General features: G+C 34.9%; 1 protein-coding gene across 3 annotated transcripts in view; it reads right to left on the minus strand.

The window, feature by feature from the left end:
• The window catches only part of LOC149807578 (zinc finger SWIM domain-containing protein 6-like), a 110,051-nt gene that overhangs the window by 49,614 nt on the left and 35,760 nt on the right, over positions 1–24,677 (minus strand). For all 3 annotated transcript variants that reach the window (XR_016422974.1, XM_089968272.1, XM_089968259.1), the window contains exons 3-4: positions 23,451–23,578; positions 22,196–22,339 (exon numbers count right to left, since the gene is read on the minus strand). Coding sequence is in view for 2 of the 3 variants with exons in the window: in XM_089968272.1 (XP_089824398.1) it covers positions 22,196–22,339; positions 23,451–23,578 (272 nt within the window). In the remaining variant the exon portion in view is untranslated. The remainder of the gene's footprint in view (positions 1–22,195; positions 22,340–23,450; positions 23,579–24,677) is intronic.

The following is a 24,677-nucleotide window of genomic DNA, read 5'->3' on the forward strand; positions in this document are numbered from 1 at the left end:
CTAGTTATAGGTTTTAGCAATGTCATACGAAATTGATATTTACTGACAGAAAGCTTAAATAAACAACGTGGACATAACACAGATTTGCAATCCGTATCATCTGATTATAGTTGATACACATGCAAAAATAAAATATGGGCATAAGAATGACCAATTTCAAAGTTACCTTAAGTATAATTAAATTCCCCAGATTACTATCTATCCCCCTCAAAATTCCTTTAACACTGATCATTTTGGACAAACTGGGAACTGTTTTCAATCAATATTTGAGACTACAAATTCATTATTTCATTCCTGGAAGGTTCTCATGCCTGAAAAGTTTGATTCCTATTTCTGGCATGTGCGAAGGTATGTGGCAGTGCAACCAAAGTCTGATTTCTTCAAAGACCACACTGCGAGACCAATCACATAGGCTACTATAATAACTTGTGCAGTGCATGCAAAGCAATCAAGACTAACATGAGGCACTAGTAAATGTCTCAAAAATGTAGACATAAAATAATCAAACTTTACTAAGTTTACGCATCTTTTGTAAATACAGATTTATTTGTCATCCGATAGCATACTTCTATGATGATGTAATGGTATCACTGATAACGTCCTGATATTTGATCCAGCTTGAGAACTGAGCCAGCTGGTATTCTTTGTACATATCAAATCTACAATAAAGATTTTTTAGTTTCTTATAATGTTGATGTTAATCTATATCTATGCAGTATTCAACATGATATCAATGGATATCTGAGTAATGCAATTTTTGTTGTTTTTAATACATGCACATATTGTATTACTCTTTTATCACAACAAAAGCTCCAACATCTATTGATCCCTCCAACAAGTGTATCTACTGTCATCAATATCTTCATGGCTTTAGTAGAATTATCTACCCATGAATCTTCATTCTAAAGTAATTCACTGGTACCTGGCCTAAATTGGCAAGCCAATATCACTGGATGGTAATTAGTCAAATCTCCATCTCCCAAAGTTAGTCAGTAATGTCATTCCAACAATGCTGATGTCATTCCCATAGCAACAATAACGAAAATCTGAATTAAGTTTATAAGTTCCCCTTGAAATGTGGCAAATGAATGGCAGCTTCACATCTGTTGCAGTGAATTATAAGTACAATATACAAAATTTTATCTGCAGTCTCACAACCCTCAGAATTAACACAATTGTCAGGTAACTAAATTAATAGGTGAATTTTGATGGCATTCCCAAATTTGAATATTCCTTGTGTATTTGATCATTTGTGCATCAACATTGCACATAAAATACAAAATTAGCCATTCCTTTATAGTGTGTAAGAAATTTCCAAAGCTTGTTAACTCATCAACCCTGGGTGCCACATTTGTGCATCATAAGGTAGTACCCTACGTTCGAGCTCTGTATTGTCAAGGTCATTTAAAATACACCAAAGTGAGTGGTATTACAGAAAAGTAGATAGATGTAGCTCTACATTGATACCAAATAATCTGAACTTTCTACTCACATTACAAAATAGAGGGAAAAACATACTTTTTGAGACCCAATTTTTAAAAAATAAAAATTAATCTAATTTTTAGAATCGGATTTTGTGTCGGGACTTTTGACTTTTTGGCCTTAGATCTAAAGCAGACCAGTCTGAGCTGTACAAAGACAGGCAAACCTTTGCAAAAAGTAGGATAAGTTGCGATTTTGAGTAAAAAGTGACCAGACCAAGAAAATGATGGGTCTGATAAACAAAAAAAAAAAAAAAAAAGTATCTGCAACTTTTACCCCTCTGCACATGTGTGAGCAAAATAGCCAATGAAAACTGACATTTCTAACACAACTAAGCATGAGGCTAAATGGAAATCTCTTGGAAGTAGATGTATTTGGATGTATTCTGAAGAAACCCCCAAAACGCGTAACCTCTCACATTTCAGGCAAAAATGACATAAATTTCCAGGGGTTAAAGAGTTAACACAATTAAAATGAGTGTGTGTGTGTGTGTGTGTGTGTGTGTGTGTGTACGTGCGTGCCTGCATGCATGCATGCATTCATGTATGTATGTATGTATGTATTTATGTATAGGGTTTAATGGTACATCAGCAAAATACTGACTATATGGAGACAATTTAAAGTTATCCTCTAAACATGTACCAGAAACAACAGACATAAATAATTAAATGATATAACAAATATATACACATACACAAACAATAAGAAATTTAACAAAATACATCCTCATGTTTTTCAGCTTGCTTTGTATTCAAGTTCACAGACTGAATTGGTACCTAATTGACACAAACTAACAGCACTGACATTTAATGATGGTCATACTATATTTAAATGTTTTCAAATTACACAAAAGTTTCAAGCATTTAGTCCATAGCTGCCAGTCTGAGGTAAGTGCAGTCCATACTGTATGATAGCAGGTTCAATCAATATAAACTATGCTATCAGTTCAAGTTCCAGATGTACCACACACATCTGAAATGATAGCACTTGATCCTTGTGAGAACATTCACACAAACAGCACCACACTATCAAATGCTCTCCTCCCCCCATTATTCCAAGTCACTAAGCCATATAATAAACGAAAAAAAAAAACAATGATTATGTCTATGATGAAGACTCAGTCTGGAAGTGAAGAGTTTTTTTGGTTTTTTACAAAATACCCAATCAAACTCATTTAAAAAAATTAAAACCAGGAGTAAAATGTCCAGTATGTTTAATGCCCCTTATAACTTTTGGACTTGTTGGGTATTTCACTCATAAGATTAAAATGGAGTGAAATTAGATTTTTACTGAACAAATTGCCATTGAAAAAAAACAAAAACCCAATGACTTTTGTTTATGTTCTCAAGCAAATTTTTCTCTGCACTTATTATTATCCTTTGAGACACTCCTCTACCAAGCACCTCTACCTTTGGGATACCCTCACCAGACCAAACAGTTGTCATTTTGTATTAGATACAATGCATACATCTCAGTCTTTTCTATTTAACACTTATATCAATTACTTCTAAGTATGGTATTTGTCTCAAAAAATCATGCTTTTTAACAGCATTTAGCTGGATATGCTAAGAATTGCTGAATTTTTCAACAGAATTTCCAGTCTCACAGATTCTCTCCCTCATTTTCCCCACATTTTTAGTATCGATATGATATTAACCAAACACTTTTATGCAAGAAACGATCAAACAAGTACCCTGCCTAATGCAATAATGTAAGTTAGACTGGTTTACCATTCTTGTTAATATATTACACATGCTTTTTTAGTTTATCAATAATGCAAGTGGCACCAGACAATAATATTTGACAAGATGTTTAAATCAGTTGTCTTATTACACAAATATATGCAGAGACATTGATCTTTTGAGTGAAAGAAAAATGCCTGCACGTGTGGTATGTATACTGAGAAAAAAAATTGGGGTATTTAATTGTTAACTAAGTTAAATATGTGGATAGGCTGCTTATCTGGGTCAGTATGGTTTTGCTCAACATGTCAAAGTTCTTTCTCAAATCGAGACATTTTAATACCTTTCTTATTGCTTGGATGGATAACTGTAACTTTTTCATAAAACGTTCAGTAGACATCAGGGTTTAAAATGCAGTCATTAAATCTTGAACTTTCTTTATAAATGTCTTGCCTTATTCCTGAGGAAATCATGACTGTGTTATACTGAGGGGCTGTACAGTGAGAATACTACATATGTAAAGGGGGCCCCAAGTGGCCGAGTGGTCTAAAGCGCTCTCCGTTACGTATCACTGCCATCTCACCTCTGTCTGCATGAGTTCAAGTCTCGGATTCGGCTAATGTGGATATGTGAGAAAGCTTGCCGGTAGCTTCTCATGGGTCGGTGGTTCTTTCCGGTTTTTTTCCGGGTTCTTCCTCCACCATTAATACTGGCCGCCATGTATAGCCTATCATGTGCTGAAAAATGGCGTTAAACCCTACAACAACAACAACAACAACAACATATGTAAAGTGTTGAATTTTTGAATTGTATTAAACCTTAAGGTTGAATGTATTGAGCCATAAAATTTAATCACATTTTAGCGATAAAAGTCTTTGTAAAGAGTCACTTCGACCTTTCTTCTTTTCTCCCCCATGTCAGCGTTAAAACTTGAAAGGCTAGAATTTATGAATTAGTCAGATTGACTGGAACACTGCTACGCTGTCCTGAGAAAGTAAACATTTGAGCTACCAACCATCACTGCTTGATAGAAGCCCATGTCAAATTATCATTTTCAAAGGGAAATTGATATGCCCTGTACTTCACGAATTCTATGCTGTCTGAAATCTGACGAAGAAATGATTATCTTGGGAAAAATTTAAGAACCACTGCTTACGATTGGCCAGAGTAAATTAAGGTGTACACTTTGAAAATAATGTGAATTTAAAGTGACAACCTTAGTCGAAATTCTTTAGTCTTAAATTTTCTAAAAGAGGAGGAGTGGCTCCGAGGATGCATAAAAAGAACAGTACTTTCCTCGTTAAACAAGAAATGGGGACCAGGTGACTGTCTTGTAAGAAAAGATAGGGTTTAGTGCTAGGACGCACAATTTCTGAAAGAGAACAGCATTAAGGAACAGCTTTCTGGGGAGAGAGAGGACAGTCCAAAGACGGACGTCTAAAAGAAAGAAGTGATGAGGTCAGAATAAAGGACTATGAAGTCCAGGAAGAGGTGAAGTGTAGAGAATAGGAAGGCTCGTTGAAACTGGGAGACGTTGATACACAGTCATGGGAGGAAGGTGATGCAATCAGTTGTGGACATTGTGCTCATTCACCACTGGTTATTATGATGAAATAAATTCAAATTAAACACTGCTTTTAATTCTGTTGATATAATTTAGACTGAATTGGAATTGCAGCTACTAATTTGTTTTGATTAAATTTGTTATTTTTCTTCTGTAAGTGGGCTCGTATTGCATTATTTCTTCCCAATATTCTTGCTCAGTTCTCTGTTAAAATTCTATCGTCCACTCCCACTGGGCTATAATATCTTGGGAGGTCATCCTCTAGATAATGCCAGTCAAATCCAATTAACCACCCCTCTTGCTAAGAGGGCAAAGTTAGAATGTCCATTGACAATCTTTGGAAACACATCTAACAACTAATTACAGTTTATTTGTTTATAAACTAGGCAAAAAATTCTTTTCTTAAATAATAAAATTAGGGAAATGATGAAATCCAGAGTGATACTGTTAAGTTATGCAGAGGGCAGTTTATGGAAGTCTAAAGTTTCAAGGAATGATTTTTCAAAAACTACATGGAAATTAGTTCTTATACCATAATAAAGGTAGATCTTGTGAAAAACTGTCTACTCTCAGTCCCAATTTATGTGTGTGAAGAATATTAGATCAATTTTGTTATGAAGAATGCTTTCCATCATCAAAACCATCCAATATGTCTGCTTATCATATATGAATAATACCAGTATACTATATTTATTCATGTAAATTGCACATTCAACCATTAAGAACTCAGACTGTGATGTGATCACTGGATCAGGATCTATGCTGTTTGTCTTAAATTGTTGTTGTTATTTTGGGGTTTAACGCCACTTTGCAGCACTGGATAGGCTATACAAGGTAAACAAAACTGATGGATGATGGACCTGGGAAAACCCAGAGAAGAACCACCGATCCATGGGTGACTACTGGCAGTTTTCCCAAATACCATATTAACCTAACCAGAGACTTGAACCCATGCAGACCGAGGTAAGATGGCAGTGATTGTTAAAGGTAAGCGCTTTAGACCACTCTGACACCTGGGGCCCCATCTGAAATTGTAAGTAAAACAATCAGAGAAGACCCTGATCAGCTGCAACGTATCAATATATCTGGGTTGATACTATCTTTATTTGGTATTGCATTAAAAAAACAGTAATTGTTTCTATTATGACTTTCTCAAAATGTCACGAGCAAAAGAAGTCATATGACTGCACATATCTTGAGCAGCAATGGTAAGCACAAGGAAACTGAGAACATATAATATATATTCACTTGCAAGTCCAGTCCAACTATAAACTGCAGAGACCCAGATCTGTTGTCACACACTGCACCTGCAGCTCTGGGTCTATGCAATTTGTTAAGAGTAATCAGCATAACAGATTTTGATCGGGTTGTACATTAATGCAACAGCAGATTGGGGTCTGTTGTGTGCAGCTGGACCCAATTTGTGAGTGTGTATGGTAGGTGTATACATAATTTGTGATACACATACTCATAAAAATCAATATTAATAAAAAAGGACATGTTACTTCTTTATTTCTGACTGCATATGTATGATCTGGATGACAAGCCTGCTAACTGAAAAGCAAAGTTTTCATGCATTGTATCAGAATTTTTTCTTAGTTTCAAACAAAATGATAATTACACAATTAAGTAGTTAAAATGACTCAGCCATTCAAGTAGTCAAAGTGGTTAAATTAACTGATGACAAACAGGTATCTACCATATATACTCACTTATAAGTAGAATCAAACTGCAAACAATAAAGATCCTGATCTGCCATAGCATAATACACCTGAAGATCAAGGTCTACACTGTTTGTACTAATGTTTACTCCTAACAAACTGCACATATCCAGATCTGCCAGTGCATGATGCGATGGAAGACCTGGGTCTATGTAGTTTGCACCTGGATTCGTCTTATCAGCAAGTATAAACAGTACTCTGACTTAAATTTCAGTGGAAGGATCTCAGTAATACATTCAGCCTAGAAATTGATGGTGGCCTGCCTAGTCCATGCATATTAATGATTCTGAGCTGTTATGATACAATGGTAATCCTGCCTGGAGGTAAAATTGCACACATCTCCATGTCAGTTCAATCACAAGGGAGAATCTTCCCCATTCTGTGATTTAATGTGGCTTGAAGTATCAAAGTAACCACATCCTGAAGAGTGGTCCCCTCCATCCTCTACCTGTGTTCTGTCAGAATAGATCCTGAACAAAAACAATTACACAGTAACCTAAATTTGACCCATATTATCACTATGATTTCAATCATCACTGCCCAGGTAGGCACAAGAATTTTCCATGTGGCTGCCCAAATTTTGTCCTGAAAATACTAATATACACTTATCTAGTGTACCAGAAAAGGGTTGCTTTATGGAATTTTCTTTTCCTGAATCAGCTCATATTCAACTTTTGTCATCACCCATTACAAAGTTAGTCTTAAATATTTTATTTTTAAAACTAAGGAAGTTAGATTTGTTCCTGAATAATGCATTTCTGTACATTAATTATTTGAGCATGATTTATGCATTCTTGAAAATATGTAACACTACAGACATCAGCAACTTTTAGCAGAAAATAGCACAAGACCCCAAAATCTGTATTTCACATTATTTATAAGAAAATATTTTCTTTGTTTCTGCCACACAAAAAACTGAACATATCCAAAACTATATTACAGCACTAGGTGTCCACAACAATTTTGAAATTAAGACAACAAGATATAAGAATAGGCTTTCTGGGGGAAATTTCCAGGAGTAGTACAGCAGAATGCTGATTATCAAGGTGGAGGTTAACCAAACTTTTTCATCATATGGACTAATTGGGTGCCCCTCCACCACCACCACCCCACACAATTTACTGTAAACAAATATATTATCTGGAAAAATGAAAAAAACCAATATAACAATGGGTCTTGATAATATTTTTTTTTACTGTACATAGAAACCAGGCAAAACAGAGCCATGTTTCTGGTTGTGACTGTCTGGGGAGAGGCATTTTTTATAGGGGGTAAACCTTCTTTTCTTTAGTAGTGGGACATATCCACCAAAAGATGACATTTCAAGCTGGAAAATAAAGCATATGCAATGTTGAAACAAGTGCTGTAGCCTTTAAACTTTGTAAAAGAGGATACAGCAGATTCTTATCAAACACATGCAGCAAAAATGAAAACTTTGCCTTATATTTTCCATTGCAGTAATGGTATGGTAAAAAAAAGTAACTGATCGATGTTTGTAGTAAATGCAGATCAATTTAATTAAAATCAAATGTACTTACATGTATTATAAAAGGCACCAATAATGCTTCACATTCTGCTCCTCCTTGGAACACTCAGTCCATTTAGTTTTAGTAACTGATAGGGACAACACTGCATTTTCTGTGCGAGAGTTATGGCTATAAACTCTGTTCCATGACGTTTTTTTACCCACATAAATGTGACGGTTGTAATCTGATGGTGAATGTGAAGGTCAGCCGAACATGAACATGAATCAGATCCAAATTATGTCAGAGATCTTGGGTTTAATCAGACCGCACAGCAGCAACCATACCAGCACGTGTCATGTACATTCAATTTCCAACAGCATAGCCCCAAATCTGCCATTGTAAATTGTCAGGAAAGATCATAAGACAAATAGCATAGACCCCAGCTATGCCATCAAAAAATACGTACACAGATCGTAACAAACAGTATAGCCCCCAGATCTGCCATTAGAAATTGTCAGGAAAGATCACAAGACAAACAGCATAGCCCACAGTTATACCATCACAAAATATGTACACAGATCACATGCAGAACAGCATATCCCTAACCCCAAATTTTCTATCACAAAATATGCCAACCAATTATAAGCAGAACAAACTAAAGCAGTCCCCACATGCATCACTAAATATACAGACAGATTACAAGTAGAAGAAACCAAAAAAGACCCCACATGTCATCACAGAATATGCAGACAGATTTTAAGTAGAACAACAGCATTGTCAGCAGATTTACCTTCATAAAACACACACACAGAGATCATAAAAAGAACAAAGTAGACCCAGATCTGATGGTTCATCATGTGACCACAGATCTCAGACTTGTGCTGTTTGCTGTTGGGTGGGCATTCAGTAAGATGTTCCTTCCATGAGGTGGCCCCTACAAGACTAATTACATCCAGGCATTACTTCAACACACTTGCATCAGAGCATGAAGACAACTTCCATTTGATAACAGTCCTTTGAGTCTGACCACATAAAGTGAAAGAGCAACTTTATCTAAGCTAAGGAAAATCTACAATCTGTTTTTGTGGTGTAACCGGTCTGCATTCACCAGACTATATTTGACAAATGGGCCCAAAACTGAAAATCTTTGATCATGAATTGAATCGAGTTGTGTAATTACAGCATGGCAATCTTATGGTATAAGAGATCAGCACAAATTAAACAATAAATTTTCTCTTTTAATTTTTCAAGGAGAAACTTGGACTAGTTAAAGGGTGCAGTTTTTAGTTCAGACAGTGCAAAGTTGTGAACCAGACTATCCATAATAATAGAACCCATGAATACCATCAAGGAGAAAATGCAACCATGAAGTCTAGCTCACAGACGAGATATTGTACTTCAAGTATTTCAAATTTTTCTTCAACTTGACAAACTGCACTAAACGTAATAGTGCAGACCACCTCACTGCACAAAGATCAAAGTAATTGGGAAAGATGCCCAAACTAATGGATAACAACTCTTTAATTTAACCACTCTGTGAAATGTTGGACCTTTACCACAAAATAAATTATCATGGGAATGTCAGTTAAAATGATATCAAGACTCAATCTGATGCTTAAATGCAATGATTATTTTTAGCCAAACCACTTACACTTCATTGTCTGTGGTATGCTCTCCCATTATTCTTCATTTTTGTGGAGGAAATGGTCCTTTGCATTTAAGTTCACCCATCCTAAAATTTCCTTTAATTTGTCAGCAAGATATATAACTTCCTGTGCTCACAATATAATTATGAATAATTTTACAACATTCATTGCACAACTAAAAAGTTGTCAAATTTCCCTTTTTACATTTGCAAATTAATCAATCATCAGCTACAACTAACAATTACATGCAATTCCTACTGTTACTAAACATGTGATTTTGTTTACAAAAAAACAAAGCTTAACAGTCAGGTTTCAGGAGCTTAATAAACAATGACAACTTGTCAAACATAAGTACATGTTGTCATTTGATAAATATAGCCAGCATGGAAAATTAGAATGTACTACATTGCGTGTAAATTCTGAAAAAAAACACTATTAATTGAACATTATGACTATACTGTATTGAACTAAGTTTTCTCCTCTGTGAATTTAAGTACAAAATGCAATTTTTAAAAAAACATCTGAAAATAAGATGGCAATTTTTGTAAACACCTGATTTTATATGAATCAATTTATATACAGATCCACAGAAAAATATAAAGAACAAAATTATCCCTTACTCCATTACAAAAAAATTAAACACATTGACTGTTTGATTGCTTAAATTTATTCCCTTAAACTTTATTCCACTGGGGCCCTGGGTGTTCCAGTGGTCTACGGCACCTGCCTTCAAACACCACTCAAAGTATTACACCTCTGTCTGCAGAGTTCGAGTCTTGGCTCAATCACTGTAGGTATTTGCAAATCCTGCCAGCTTCCTGAAGGTTAGTTTTTGTTCCTCCACCAAAATAGTAACTGCCATGCATGGCCAATCATGTGCTAAAATATGGCATTCAACCGTACTTAAACCAAGGAAATTTTCCAGTCTTAAGTAAGCAACACACAATACCCAGCACTTTAAACCACTTAACACAAATCACAAATGTGACTTCAAGCTACCATCAGTATAACTGCTCAGTGCTCTTTCCTGTCACACATCACCATATAAAACTTACTTAAATACAATATAAATTGACAAAGCCTATGAAACAATGCACATCTGCATTCTTAGCCTGTACAAAGGAGCATTTTTTGAAATGACTCGATTACTAATTTCTTCAGTGAATATCAAAAACATATTTTATGTTTTGTGCTTTTAATTAATTTTAGAAAACAAATGACTTCTGTTTTCTTTGATTTTACTGTCTTAAAATTTGAATTCATTGCCCAAAAATACAAATACAGTAGCAGTAAATCATTAAAAAATGGAAATAGAAAACTGGAAACAAAGAATTTTAAACAGGCTCACTCTGCAAATACATTACCACTGTTTCATACTGATAAAATTGCATTAACAAACCAAGAACTTGGTAATAAAAATATCTGCAAATATTTTTCAATCAAGACTTATTATTACTTGTTTGAGCATTCCTTATGTGACAAACACAGTAGCACACATGCTAATTCAATTAATAATGTTAGCAATTAATGTAATTCTAGGCATGGGTGCTGCATATAGGTGCAATGAGGGAGGATAAATCCCCCAACCCCCTGATTTCACCTGTAAACATGTTTTGGCCTACATCCATAAAACTTAATAGCTGACCATTACAAGTTTGCCCAACCCCAATAATTCTGCAGGCACCCATGATTCTAGGTAAAATTTCAAGCGTGCCTCTGCATTCATCACCTGATGCAATTCATGTTCAATCTGAATATTTACTCTTTTGATCCAAGATTCAAGTCCCATATATTTATTTTAAAACAAAATTTTCTTCCTGTATCCAATGTTTAAGGACTTGACACCTCAGAAAGCATTGGTATTTCTCATGAATCCATGTGATAAATTTGCTCTCTGATAATGGTGAGATCTGCTAACAAAATTTTTAAATTAAGAAAGATTAGGGTAATGATGAAACATAAATGAAATGTATTGCATATTGTGTTATTATTTCAAGCATGTTAAATTTTACTTTGTATATAAGTAAAAAAATGTCCTCCATGTTTGTTCCATAAAATGCTGACCGCCTGAATCCTTCAAAACAAATGTGCTGCAAATGGCCTTTTTATCTACCGATGACCATGACCTTTGAGCCAGGGACATGACTACTGCATAAGTTGTTGACCTACATTCAGTTCAAGTTTCATCAACATATCTGTTGAGGTTAAAATTCTGACAATCTGCTTTGGAGACTAACTCATGTAATTACCTTATCCCATGTTATGACGCTGACATTGAGAACTGGAATACAATTTTGAATATACAACACTAAAAAGCCATTATATGTGAAAGTCTAAAGATTTATCAAAATATTTTCACGTTATATCCATACACAAATAGAAGTCACTGATTTATATTTTCCTTTGCTATTATCCTGATACAAGGGGGAGTTGCTATGGTATGTGAAACACTGTCCTTTCATGATTTATAACTGGCTAACATTTTATTAAAATAACTTTAGTGGTTTAAAACTTTTACTCAGGACAAGTGATAAAAGTCTCAGAATAATCAATTCCATTGCTTTAACCTTCACTTCAAGGCTGGGGCGTGGTTATGGTATACAATACACTCTTTATACATGATTCAGTGAGTCAAGTTTCATCAAAATATCTTCGAGAGGTTCAAAAGTTATATTCCAGACAAAGACACTAGCAACATAATTACATTTTCCCTTGCCATGATCTCATCCTTGGGGCAGAGGGTGTGGATATGCAATGCAATATCATGTTTAGTTACAACATATACTTGAGTGAATTTTCATAAAAGTTATCCAACCAATGCAAAGTTGCAAATGTTAATTGTCTGGTACAAAACCTTTTTTTATGTCAATATGTCAATTTCATTGAGGAACAGCCAACATGTTTCATTTTATACTGTTCACAACCCTAGCCTGCAAGCACACATCAGAGACTGGTATCTGACCAGGATCTCCAACAGTAGCATTTTGCTACGTTTTTCAAGTCAATATAGTATTACTCCAGCTGCCCATTCATCTCGGTATGGAAAAATGCTGCTGGCCAAGTGCTAGTTTAACAGTTCAGTGAATCTACATTAATAACACTTGCAGCATTGGAACCTGCAAGTTAATCTGCCCAACTACCTGTTATCTCTATGAATTTGTTCTCATTTCAGTAAAATGTGACCTAATTTTTCTTATTTATGTCAATTCTGTGACTCTTTCTTGTTTTCTTTGTACAGAGTATTTTTGAATACTTCAGGAAAAGTTGTACAGATCCAGAACTCTAGATAAGCAATGTATTGCTGAACATTATACAGACAATCTGACTAAAACTACGTGTATAAAGAAAAAAATTTAATGTGTCCAACTCTTACAAAACTATCTTAAGCATTTAGTGGTGTTGGAATATTGTCCTGGCCATAAGTACAGTCCATGTTGTAAAATAGCGCATTTTGATCAATGTAAACTGTTAAATTTCCAGAGCGTATGTGAAAATCTGACAGAATATCTGCGATCACTTTGAGAACAATTACTAAAATTAAGCATCCTGGTAACTAAGCCATTCAACATGTTCAAAAAGTCATGCCTAACATCTTCATCATGTAGCAAAGTTTCAGTTTTGAGGTGTTCATAAAATACCCCATCAAATAAAAAATTTTAAAAAAATATTAGCTCCAAACTAGATCATACCCAATTTATTTAAAGTTCTCATTTAGATCTAGAGAACGAAAGAATCCAGGTACACAGGTTATAATACTGCGACACTTGGCTGTGCTTCATTTGCAATGGTACATTGTATTATTTCAGCATCTACCAAAGTGACTAGCTTAGTTGTTCTTTTAACATCTCTACATTCTGGAGCCAGCAATAATCAGCATCAGTTATAACTTTGTCTTTCCTTTATTTATTCACACATTTAAAATTCATGGGAGATTTAACTGAAAGTATGGAAAAACCCTTTGCATGTTAAAATTTGTCCACATCACAAAAACGTCGAGATCAAAGTGGTTTTGTTGAATACTTGTTTTTGTTCAGCCTGTCACAAATCTGCAAGATATTTCATGCTTTGTCCCTAAAGACAACTTTTTTGGAACATTTACAATGATGCAGTTGCACCAACAGAAATTGTTTGGAATTAAACTGTAAATATTGAACTGTGTCCGGCAATGAAAAGAAATTGTTATTAAAACCAATAATAGTAGCACGCAATGGATGGGCAAATGTCTGCATTGAAAATGTAATTGGAATATCACTTACTATATTGATTTTTGCATTAATGCAAATATTAAACAGATTCTCCCAAGCATACATGCACTGTATGCCACATTTATATCTCAAAACATGTTAATTTAGAAGGACAAAATTGCACTGCTGTCCTGTAGTATGAACTGACTATTGTTTCTGCATATAAGAGCATCATAAGATAACATGGGTCATGTCTAAGCACATGAAATGGAATCTTAATGTTAACATAGGCACCACCATAACTATCACAGTGACATAAATCTCTTCATACAAATCATACCTCAACTCCCTCCCAGAATGTTTTACCTACATACACTTTATATGGTTCACCACTTGTATGCAATACTAAATCTGTTAATAGGGACCTTGTCTCAGCTGACCCAGAATGTTTTACAAATGTTTCAGCAATTTTCAGTCACACATTTTCCCAAAGGGACCTGCCTCAGGAGCAATGTTGAATAATGTAGATCTCTTAAAAGGAGATGGCATCTTTGGATAATTGAATTTCTACTATGTGTTTGTAAAAAGCACATGTCCCTGCACTTTCCAAGTTTTATTTATCTCCCACTTAACTATTACTCTCACGAGGTTAAGGGGGGGGGGGTTTGCAACAGACCACTGGGTCAATTTTAGTTGCATATATATTTTTCATGCCTCAGTATCACATAGCCCCCTCTTACAACATGGGTATGCAAATGTATCCATTATAATATTTGAATTTTATTTTATAACTGCTACAGTACTTATTTCACTTAAATTTAGTCCTTGGTTAAGAAGATCCATTGATAATGTGATCTCACGCCAGTAAATCCACTATCTTTGTGTTTTTACTCACAACTATGGCAGCCTTGTTTGAATAAGACTTTTCATAAATTTCATCTGAAATGAGCACAAATGTAAAATCCCTCTATATCAGATGCCATATATCAGATGCCATGAGATATGCTCAACTGTACTTTTATAACAGGGACACATCTACTCAATCTAAAAGAATCCAGGCAAAACGTACAAATTTTTTGTATTCATTTCCTCAAAATGCTTTTATCTTTATGGCACATTAGCATATGAAATGTGACTAAAAAAAATAAGTAGATAAAAGGAGAGCAGATCTAAAGCTCAGCCCACTCAATCATATTGACCAACTTTACTGGGCAGGTGATATATTTTTCTTAACACATAATGCCCGCTGTTAGAATGTATTTCCACACCTGAGACACTCCATTCAAATACTTAAAAATAACAAGATAGCAATAAATGTCCCTGAAAGTACATTAAGTCACCATAACCAAACAATGCAAACAGACCATGCACATATGAAAATGTGTATTAAAATGTGAAATAAAGACTAACTTTTTCAACAACATAACAGATAAAGACAATTCAAACACATTTTTATGGCTGAACAAGAAGATACATTTCCTACACACCCAGTGTAATCATGTAAACAAATATGCATGACAAATATTTTTTTCTTTGTATTCTGTATTCATTAAAATATTCTGGGCAAAGCACACAATTGTACATGCCCCAAAAAAGTTAACCTGTAGCAGGTTTTTAGACTAGTGATTTTTTCCAGCCCCTCTGTGTTCTTTCCACCTTCAACCCAACCCACCTTCACTCCATTGCTAAATATTTGTCAAGACAAAATTATAGATCTTTTTAGACCCTCTGATTACACTAAAAGTTGATACACGATTGATGACAAACTAAAGAGTGACTGCCATATGCAACCTTTAATAATGCACTGGGTGACTTGACAAAATGTATGTCACAGTGTGACATGTGCTTCTTAATTGATGTCAGCCATGTTGAGTTTTGCAAATAAAACTCTAAAACATCACTGAAAGATAGAAGCTTATAATTTGAAGTTTTTCAGAATAAGGTTTACACTGAGGCTTTCTAGCAATGAGAGAAGGTAAGTGTGTGTGTGTGTGTGTGTGTATGTGTGTGTGTGTGTGTGTGTTAATAATTATTGTCTTGTGACCTAAATATTTTAATGGATAATTGTGAAAAACCGTGACACAAGAAAGGTGGTGTGGAACAGGGACTATACATTAATGGGGTGAGAAAAATACTGAATCTATTTTTCTCTTGGGATGAGTGCAGTGTAGAAACCACTTGTCCCATCAATAATTCTCATGATATTGTATACACGTGTTTAATGACTCCTGGGCTCCCATCAATAATTTTCCTCATCCCATGATATTGTATACTAGCGTTTCACGACTCCTAGGGTCACATCAAAATTCTTAAACATCTACAGGCAAATCACAGTCATATGGCAAAGTTTCACATCTATATATTCAACCTTCTAGGGGGAGATAAACTACATTACAGACAGACAGACAGATGGCCAGGTAGAAGGATAAATAAGCATGACAATATGATCCCTGTCAACAAAGCAGGGTTTAAAATGCATGGCTGCAAGTTGTATATTTGCTTCCAGTTTTATGGCTTTGCTGCTTGGTAAAATGTCTGTTAGAGAGTTTATGCTACCAAGAATTTATAAATAAAAAAAGACACCACCACCCCTGTGAAATTTTTAAATGTTATAACATCCCCCAAACTGTCTGTTATTTTAATCTCTGTGAAGTTTTCCATCAAGTTTGAGTAATAATCCAGTCTGTTCTAGCATGCACGAGTGCAGAATTCAGGATAATTTTTAAAGACTGCACTGAAAAATCAAAAATGTGTATAAAAAAATCAAGCAGATTTTTTTAAAGCCTTAGTATTATATCTTCATTTAAATCCCTCATGTGGTTAGAAAATTATCACACAACCCACCACCCTCATTTTATTTAAATGGAGGGGATTTCACCCCTGAATTTTCAGTTATTGAATAGACCCTGGTAAACACAATAAAATGGTTTGCAGAAACCAAAGTTTTGCCTATCTTGTTTTTTATAGTCTTTGCTCCCCTGGGAAATATTTCCAATTAATGTTCCAAACATCTTATTCAGAAGAGGGTAAAAGATGATTTTCATCCAAATTTTTCAATCACAGTTTAATTAAAAAATATCAATGGCCTCCCTGTCCAATATATTCCTCAAACTAATGTTTCCAAAAATGATTTTATTTGTATGATTCAACCTTCAGAAATGCATGCAACCACTTCCATAAAAGTAAGACACAATATTTTATTCCTGGCAGCGACTGTCCTGCTGATTCTGCATTACTATGCATGGCTTGCATGCATGTTTGATATAATGCAATATATTTCCTGTGATGACTTCAGGCATTTCATAACAGAGTGCATACACATAAATTATATTAAACAACATGTTTTTCCAAGTGGATACCAATCAGGGAGTAAACAGACCATACATTTTGAACAAGTTCTGCAACATCAAAATGTTAAGGTTTTTAAAACCAGATCAATGCAAATTTAACGCCATCTGGTTAAATAGTTCAGTTCGTGTGAGATCATAAACTGTAGTAGGTCTGCATCTGCTTACACTTTCTGCATGGGTACCTGGAAGTGCATCTGCATTGCCGTATATACTCAAGTGTAAGTTGGACCCTACTGTATTGATCCAGCTCTGCTGCATATAATGCATTTGTAGATCTGGGTATATTTATTCTGCAAGGACCACTCAGTACAACAAACAGAACAGACCCTGATCTGCCAGTGCAAATGACAGCAGATCAGGATCTGTGCTGTTTGCAGCTGGACTTGATTTGTATGCTTGTATATACAGTACAATACACAGGTGGTAACGAGTACCAAGTTACACCTGTCATTGAGATCAATGGACAGTCAATTTTCCCCATCCCTTGCTGATGCCTTCTGATTACAACATTTATTCCACCTGTTGATGCATATCACCAGAGCTTCTTTATACAGGTAGATTTGCTTTGGTCATTAGGTACAAACAGGTCATTTAGTCTACAAGTGGAGATTAACTATGGAAATCTTAATAGTGTAGACAATGAGCTCACTGAGGCAAGTCTTTGGTAATCCAACTATCTACTGTAAACTCCAGTTTGGATTACATAATAATGTCACTTAATAAGAAGAAAATAAGAGAAACTATGAAAGTCATTGATAATGAAATCATGTTAAACACCAAACATACTTGCTTACAAGTCCAACTTGTAATAGAACCTGATCTACCATTGCATAATGTAGCAGGAGATCAGTGTCAATGGTGTTGATCATTCCAAACAAAATGAATAGATCCAGATCTCCCAGTGCATTAGAAGAGATTAGGGTCTGTGCAGCTTACAGCTGGACCAGACTTGCAAGCGATTGTATACAGTAGTATTAACAGGGAAGAGAAGAATGCTGAATAAGCCATACCGCAGCAAAAGTATAGTAAAACCTCCCGTAACAGCACTTTCCTTAAACAGCCACATCTCATCTTCAACCTGTGTCAGACTTTACTAACAGATATTTTCAAAAATACCTCATAACAGGTAATTTACAAGTGTTAGAGATTTTAGCAATTCAGTGACCTCAAACCGTATCACTTTATATATTGTAACCTTCTAAGATCTGCAATAGCTAAAATTTAGCTTCCCTACATTTAGAATAAAACCAAAATTGCTCAATTTTACAGCTACTAAAAACACTAGTTTTATGTTGTGATACCTCCCTTAAAAAGTGTGTTCCCTTATGGCACAACAAAACCTGAGTAGTTAGTGTGCCAAACTCATGACGAAAACTGTGTGGGTTCAAACCCTATTATTTCATCAATCCAGACTGGTTACTGTGGCGATTTCATGGCAATGTACTTAACTCCAATATCCTTGACACTAAATAACTTACTTGTCTTGCTGTACCATAATATATCGAACCAGTCAATCAATATTCACTAACACAATGCAAACAACTCAACTGCACTGAAAATGAATACTTGCCAAATTCGAATCCATCAAGATGTAAAAAATTTATGAAACAAATCAGAAAAGATCACAGAGTACATACTTTCTGATTCATCAAAAAACAAAATCAAAAAACTTTTTGATTCCTACATTTTACTGGGGCTCACAAATTCCACTCCTCCACTCATATTGATCAGTTGTGGCTGAGAAAGGAAAGACACTTTTTCAAAATGATCCACCAAATGGACAAGTAACATTTTAAGATGACACATTATTGTGTACTGTGAAGGGCGTTAAAAATGGGTGCAGAACAAGTAAACATTTCAAGTTTCTCGCCCAGCAGAACAAACAGTCAACTAAGAAATTTTCAAGCTCTGTCGATGCAAAAGTGATGCATCACTTTAACCTATACCAACTGATTTAAATTTTATTGCTATGGATGTGGTATTGTTTATCTACTCTCATTCACAACAATTATATTTCTACACATCAGGGCTAGCCCAAGGTACAGTACATATCACTATCTATTTATATATGCTGATATAAGCTTTTTTCCTTTGTGTACAAGAACTTTCATACAAAACTACCCTGGCTTAGATACACAGGGGACATCTTTGACTGTGATTCTGTCCCACTACAATATCGAGAAAATATTTGTCTGTGTGTATTTCTTAAAACAGGCAAGTGTTCAGTGGGCAGTTGTTGCCTCTGTATGTTTCTTAAAAAAGGCAAGTTTTAGGTGGCCAGTTGTTGCCTGTGTGTTTCTTAAAAAAGGCAAGTTTTAGGTGGGCAGTTGTTGCCTGTGTGTTTCTTAAAACAGACAAGTTTTAGGTGGGCAGTTGTTGCCTCTGTGTGTTTCTTAAAACAGGCAAGTTTTAGGTGGGCAGTTGTTGCCTGTGCTTCCTCAAGGTAAATCATGAGTTATAGTATGTGAAACAAATCAATGAGATTGTTGAGAAACTATAGGTCTATGATGACATTTTCCAAGTTTTAAACATTATGAAGTCTACTTGTCAAGTTTACTGTCTCTTATGTAAAATACTTGTGATCTTCCTGTGGGAGTGAAAATGTAGAAGAAATATTTTCCTCAGCTCCTATTCACTAATAAAGAATGTGCACTAACTTCCAATGTGATCATATAGAACAGATGCCCTTGTCAGAATGATGAAAAGGGTACCCCACCCCACCCCAATATATGTGGTTCTGGTAACCTGAAACACCCTAATTTAATGGACATGGACATAGCCCTAAATTGTTTGTCATGCCAAGACAAAAAACAATTTGCCTAGTCTTTCATCTCAGAACCTGTAACCTGAGACTAGAAATTGTATTATGAACTACTACAAAAAAGTAAGCACCAACCTTCCTACCCCATTTATTTTCACATTAATACTAGAACAGCGTTTTCTTTTGGCCTAAGATTCCAGTCAAACAGGGGTCATGAATCATTAGAATCCTGAAGGAAAATAACTGCAATTAAACTTGAAATATGCCTCGTACCAAATACGGTTTAAATTCATTAAGTTCTTCCAAAGATATCAAGTGGAAATGATGGGATGAGACAGTCATAGATGGTGTTATATGCAACAGCAATAGATATGACAAAATAATTATCAAATGTGAAGACATTTACAAATGCAATGTGCTATTTGGTTTGGCTGAATATAAAAATTCACAATGAACTGGTAAAAACCTTGGAATTGCCATGACAAAATAACATTATTTCTGATGGAGATTTATCCAGTTCAATAATATCTGATAATTTATGTATTTTAGGAGTGGAGTGAGTTAACGGTAGTTTCAGCATTGCTGATATGTCAATGTAACTACTCAGTCTGTGAAGATAAATCCCATACAACATTCACAAAAACCTCAAAAGCAAGTAATTTTTACCCCCAGAATGCAAACCTTTACTGTTGATGACAAGTAGAAATTTTGTCCCTTTTTATCATTCAACCACTAAATTACATTAAACTCACAGTTGTCAGTACATGTAACTCTGTATTGCAACTCTGCAGACAACTACAAACCTTGAATGATTGCCCAAAATATTGATTTAAAATAGGGAACTGACTGCCATCTTAAAGTTTAGTTTTCTGTGACTTTGGCCATTGCTAGAGCAAACATAGATCAGACAGACTTCCACAATAAAGAAAAATAGTAGGAAGATATTGTTATTTTTCTTGATGAAAAAACACACCAAAGATGCTCACAGGAGTCAAGAGTTGGGCAACACAGGACAAAAGATTCTGGGAAGCCCATGATCCAGCACTCATAGTGCAACGCTGTTTATAATGAAGCAGCAATGCACTAAGGGGTACTGAATGCCCCTCACAAGACAAAACATTACTCTTTTAGTCAACAAGGCCCCAAAACTTATTAAATATCAATACCAAGTATTGAAAATAAAACAAAAGTTTGATTTTAAATTTGTGTACCTGCTTCAGCTTTAACCAATCTTGTCAGTCTTGGTAAATTCCGCATATATAGAGGAGAAAAAGAATCATACCTGACTATATTGCTACAAATTGGCTAGAAATATGTGCCCTTGAACCTAAATAGTGGCATAAAATAACAGAAGCAATAAGAAAGCAAAATTACCAAGATTATCAAACTGCAAAAAATATGAATTGCTGCAGAGAGCAAGGTACATTCAACCAAGATGCTGGACAGCTTGAGTATGCCCACAAGTTTCAATAAAATTAAAGTACAAAAACTTTTGACAGTAAAGTTAATCAAGGATAGAGATTTATATGAATAAACATGCACACATATGCCACAGTGATCCCTATGTCTAGGGGGGCTTAACCAAATTATTGACAAACATGAACTGCAGTACAGTTCTCCCCATTATAATGCACCTCATTATATTGTGATTCTGGATTTAACATGATCTGATTATGGACTTAAGTGTCCAAAATCATACACGTATAACAATAAGAGTTGAAAGAAAACACGGTGAAATTTAGTCTTGTATCTCCATTTCCTTTTCGAACCACCGTTATATAACAAGTGTTGACCATGCCTGTTATATCATAATTCTGTATATTATGCTATTTGAAATATACTGTGGTTTCATAGATATCACAGTTCTCGGTGTAGCACAGTTTGGTACATAATATGGTCAGCGATAATGGACCCCATCTACCATGTTATAACAAGGGAGAGATGTATCTTTTAGAAACAAAACCACAAGTCTACTATTTATGTCATTGCTTTTATTAAAATAATCGCATCTAACCTATTTTGGAACTAACTATCCATATGGACAGTCATCATCAGTTATAGTATATGCATTATTACCTTTTTATTTTTTTTAAAATCTTTAAAGTGAATAAAACTTGACCAAAAATAAGTGCACCCTATGTTTCCTATAAGGTGCAAGATTGAGAGTTAAGTCCCAGAGTGTGAGATTGGACTGAATAAAAACAAACAAGCCATAGCATCTGAAGGGGGCGGGTATGTGGGGGGGGGGTCTCTGATGCACAAATAAAGGTAAAGGTAAACACTGGCACCTGATAAATTTGCAAAATTTTATGCTGATAAATTTTTGTTTATTACAATACCTGGCAAGAGGTTGATTTCTGACTTGGCCTGGAGAATTTGATCAGCTATTCTCTGGGCAGTGGGTAGAACATCAGTATGATGCTCTGAAATGAGGTATTGGGCAAACTTCTGTAATTGCTCTCTGTTCATCTGTAACAGGGTTTCTGAAATAAAAATTTTAAAAATTATTCTGGTCAGCTATCCATGTCTTTCATTGTTTATGTATATATGCTGATGTACCAGGGTATATAACCACAATTTAAAGATCAATGATCAGTTAAGAATGAATCAAACATCAATTTTAACCAGTTTGAGATATGTTATACATTTTTAAAAGAAAGTGTCATTTTTGTATATGTGGAAAGAGTGCTTTGTGACCACGACTTCATTGAATTATCACCGTCACAAAGTTATCTTACAAAAACTGTTGAGATAAAATGATCAATAAAAGTATGTACCATCATTAGAGATGAAAGGTAAAAAAACAAAAATTTTATGATGAAGAAAACTTGTTCAATTTTAACTGATTACTGAAAATCGCAACTGTGTTCTTGGTCATTTGGGTTTTCTGGACAATCACTGATTATTTTGATCATTCATCACAATACAAGTGTATAGGCAAACAAAATTTGATATGATCTGCTTTCATATTTAACATTTCCTGCATCTGGACCTCCAAGTTAGGCCATACATTTTGTCATGAACTCTAAACCACCTCTCCTACACAACCTCTCTGATTCCAAAGATCTTGTCATTAAACCACATTTTACAAGCTAAATTTACCATCTTTGCTAACTGTCTTCCAGCCATTTCAAACCATTCCTTATGATTATACCTATTTGTCAGTTACTAAGTGAACTTTTTAATAATTTCATAAAATGACAGCTTGCACAAAATCTTCAATAAATGCAATACATTTTTCAATGGTAATATTCAAAGAAATTGTCCAATAATAAAATACTGATATTTCCAATGCTTTTATCAATTAAAACATTTCTGAGTGACAGTAACTCACTATTTGGTGAAAAGAAATGTTTCTGAATTCTGTCAAACAAAAACTTTTTCAAATAGATAATTAATGTGCAAATCAGCAAGGTTACATTATTCATGTTCATATTGTAATAATATGCATATCAGCAATTTAACAAAATGCATACACCAGTAGCCATGTGGCAAATCAAGAAATTTGTACTTGTACTGCTATGGTGAAAATGACAATAAAAACTCATTTAAACTGTCTCTACAACTTATGACCATGAGTAAAGTACAACATACCTGATATAGGAACTCGCAACTGAACACTTTCTGCTTTCCGTATCCTGTACAGTGACAAGGCTACTACATGCTGGCACCAAAAGATATCTTTGTTGCCACAGCAACATTTTACTGAGGTAATTTTACATCTGCAAGAGTAAGAAAAATGGTACAAACTTGTAGAATTCTACAGCATAGCTGCACATTTACAAAGATTTTTTTCCTCAATTTGTGCCTGGTCCCAAAACTTGATACCCCTAAAACCATGCCAAGAACCAATCCAGACTGCATATAAGTACTGAAAATGTTATGCTCAAAAAAATCCATATGAAATTAAAGGGTAGAAGTTTCAATAATTTTCCAAACTTGTGACCCTGGGGAAAAATCCGCATCCCTTGTCATGCCCCAGGAAATTAAATAAGCACAATGTAGTACATGTTACACATCTGTCCTAAGTGATTACATGTAGTAGGTGAACTTTACACTCTATGTCCCTAAAACTCACAAAATTACTACACATTTTTACCTTTATTCATGGGTGTCTATTTTGTGCTTGCTACCAGTACATTGCTTCTCAAAGGTAACACTATTTCAGAATATATCCTTGCCATAACTACGTTCTGACCCCTAGTTCATTTAAGCTTTCACATCTTCAATGATTAGTATACAAAACAACGACTGGCTCCGTCACTCTTGCACTGAAATTCCAGCATTAAATAGGGTAAAGGAAACAGACTTAATGTGGTGCTCATACGTACTGAATTGTGACATCATTGGTACATTATAACTTGTCTCTGGAACTAATTTATAATATCAATGGCCTTGTGTACCATCAATGAAGGCAAAGAATCCTAGGAGGCTTTTCCCCCCAATTTTTTATATATAAAATCCTGATTCATGAAAGCAAAGATAGTCTAAAGTATCATCATGTTGTCAAAGGGTTTGGTTTTCTCCACATGGCATTCTATCACCAAATTTACAGCACTCTGGCATTGGTATTATCTTACCAATGATAGGTAACCGACTCTGAGTACCCATTGATACAAAACAATGAATGATCCCAAAAACAAGGATCCATCTGAAAAGATACAAGACCCACTTCTCAATCTACTAACTTAAGTAGCATCAAATATGTACATTTTTGCAAAACCAAGGAAGCCAATATCCCCAAAATGTAAAGCAATTTACAATATACTATCATTGATGTGGAGAGGTCACCACCACCCAAGCTCCACTCCTTGGGGATGG

Source organism: Sinohyriopsis cumingii, chromosome 1 (genome assembly GCF_028554795.1).
Source record: "Sinohyriopsis cumingii isolate HCF-2022 chromosome 1, ASM2855479v2, whole genome shotgun sequence".
Lineage (NCBI taxonomy): Eukaryota > Metazoa > Mollusca > Bivalvia > Unionida > Unionidae > Sinohyriopsis > Sinohyriopsis cumingii.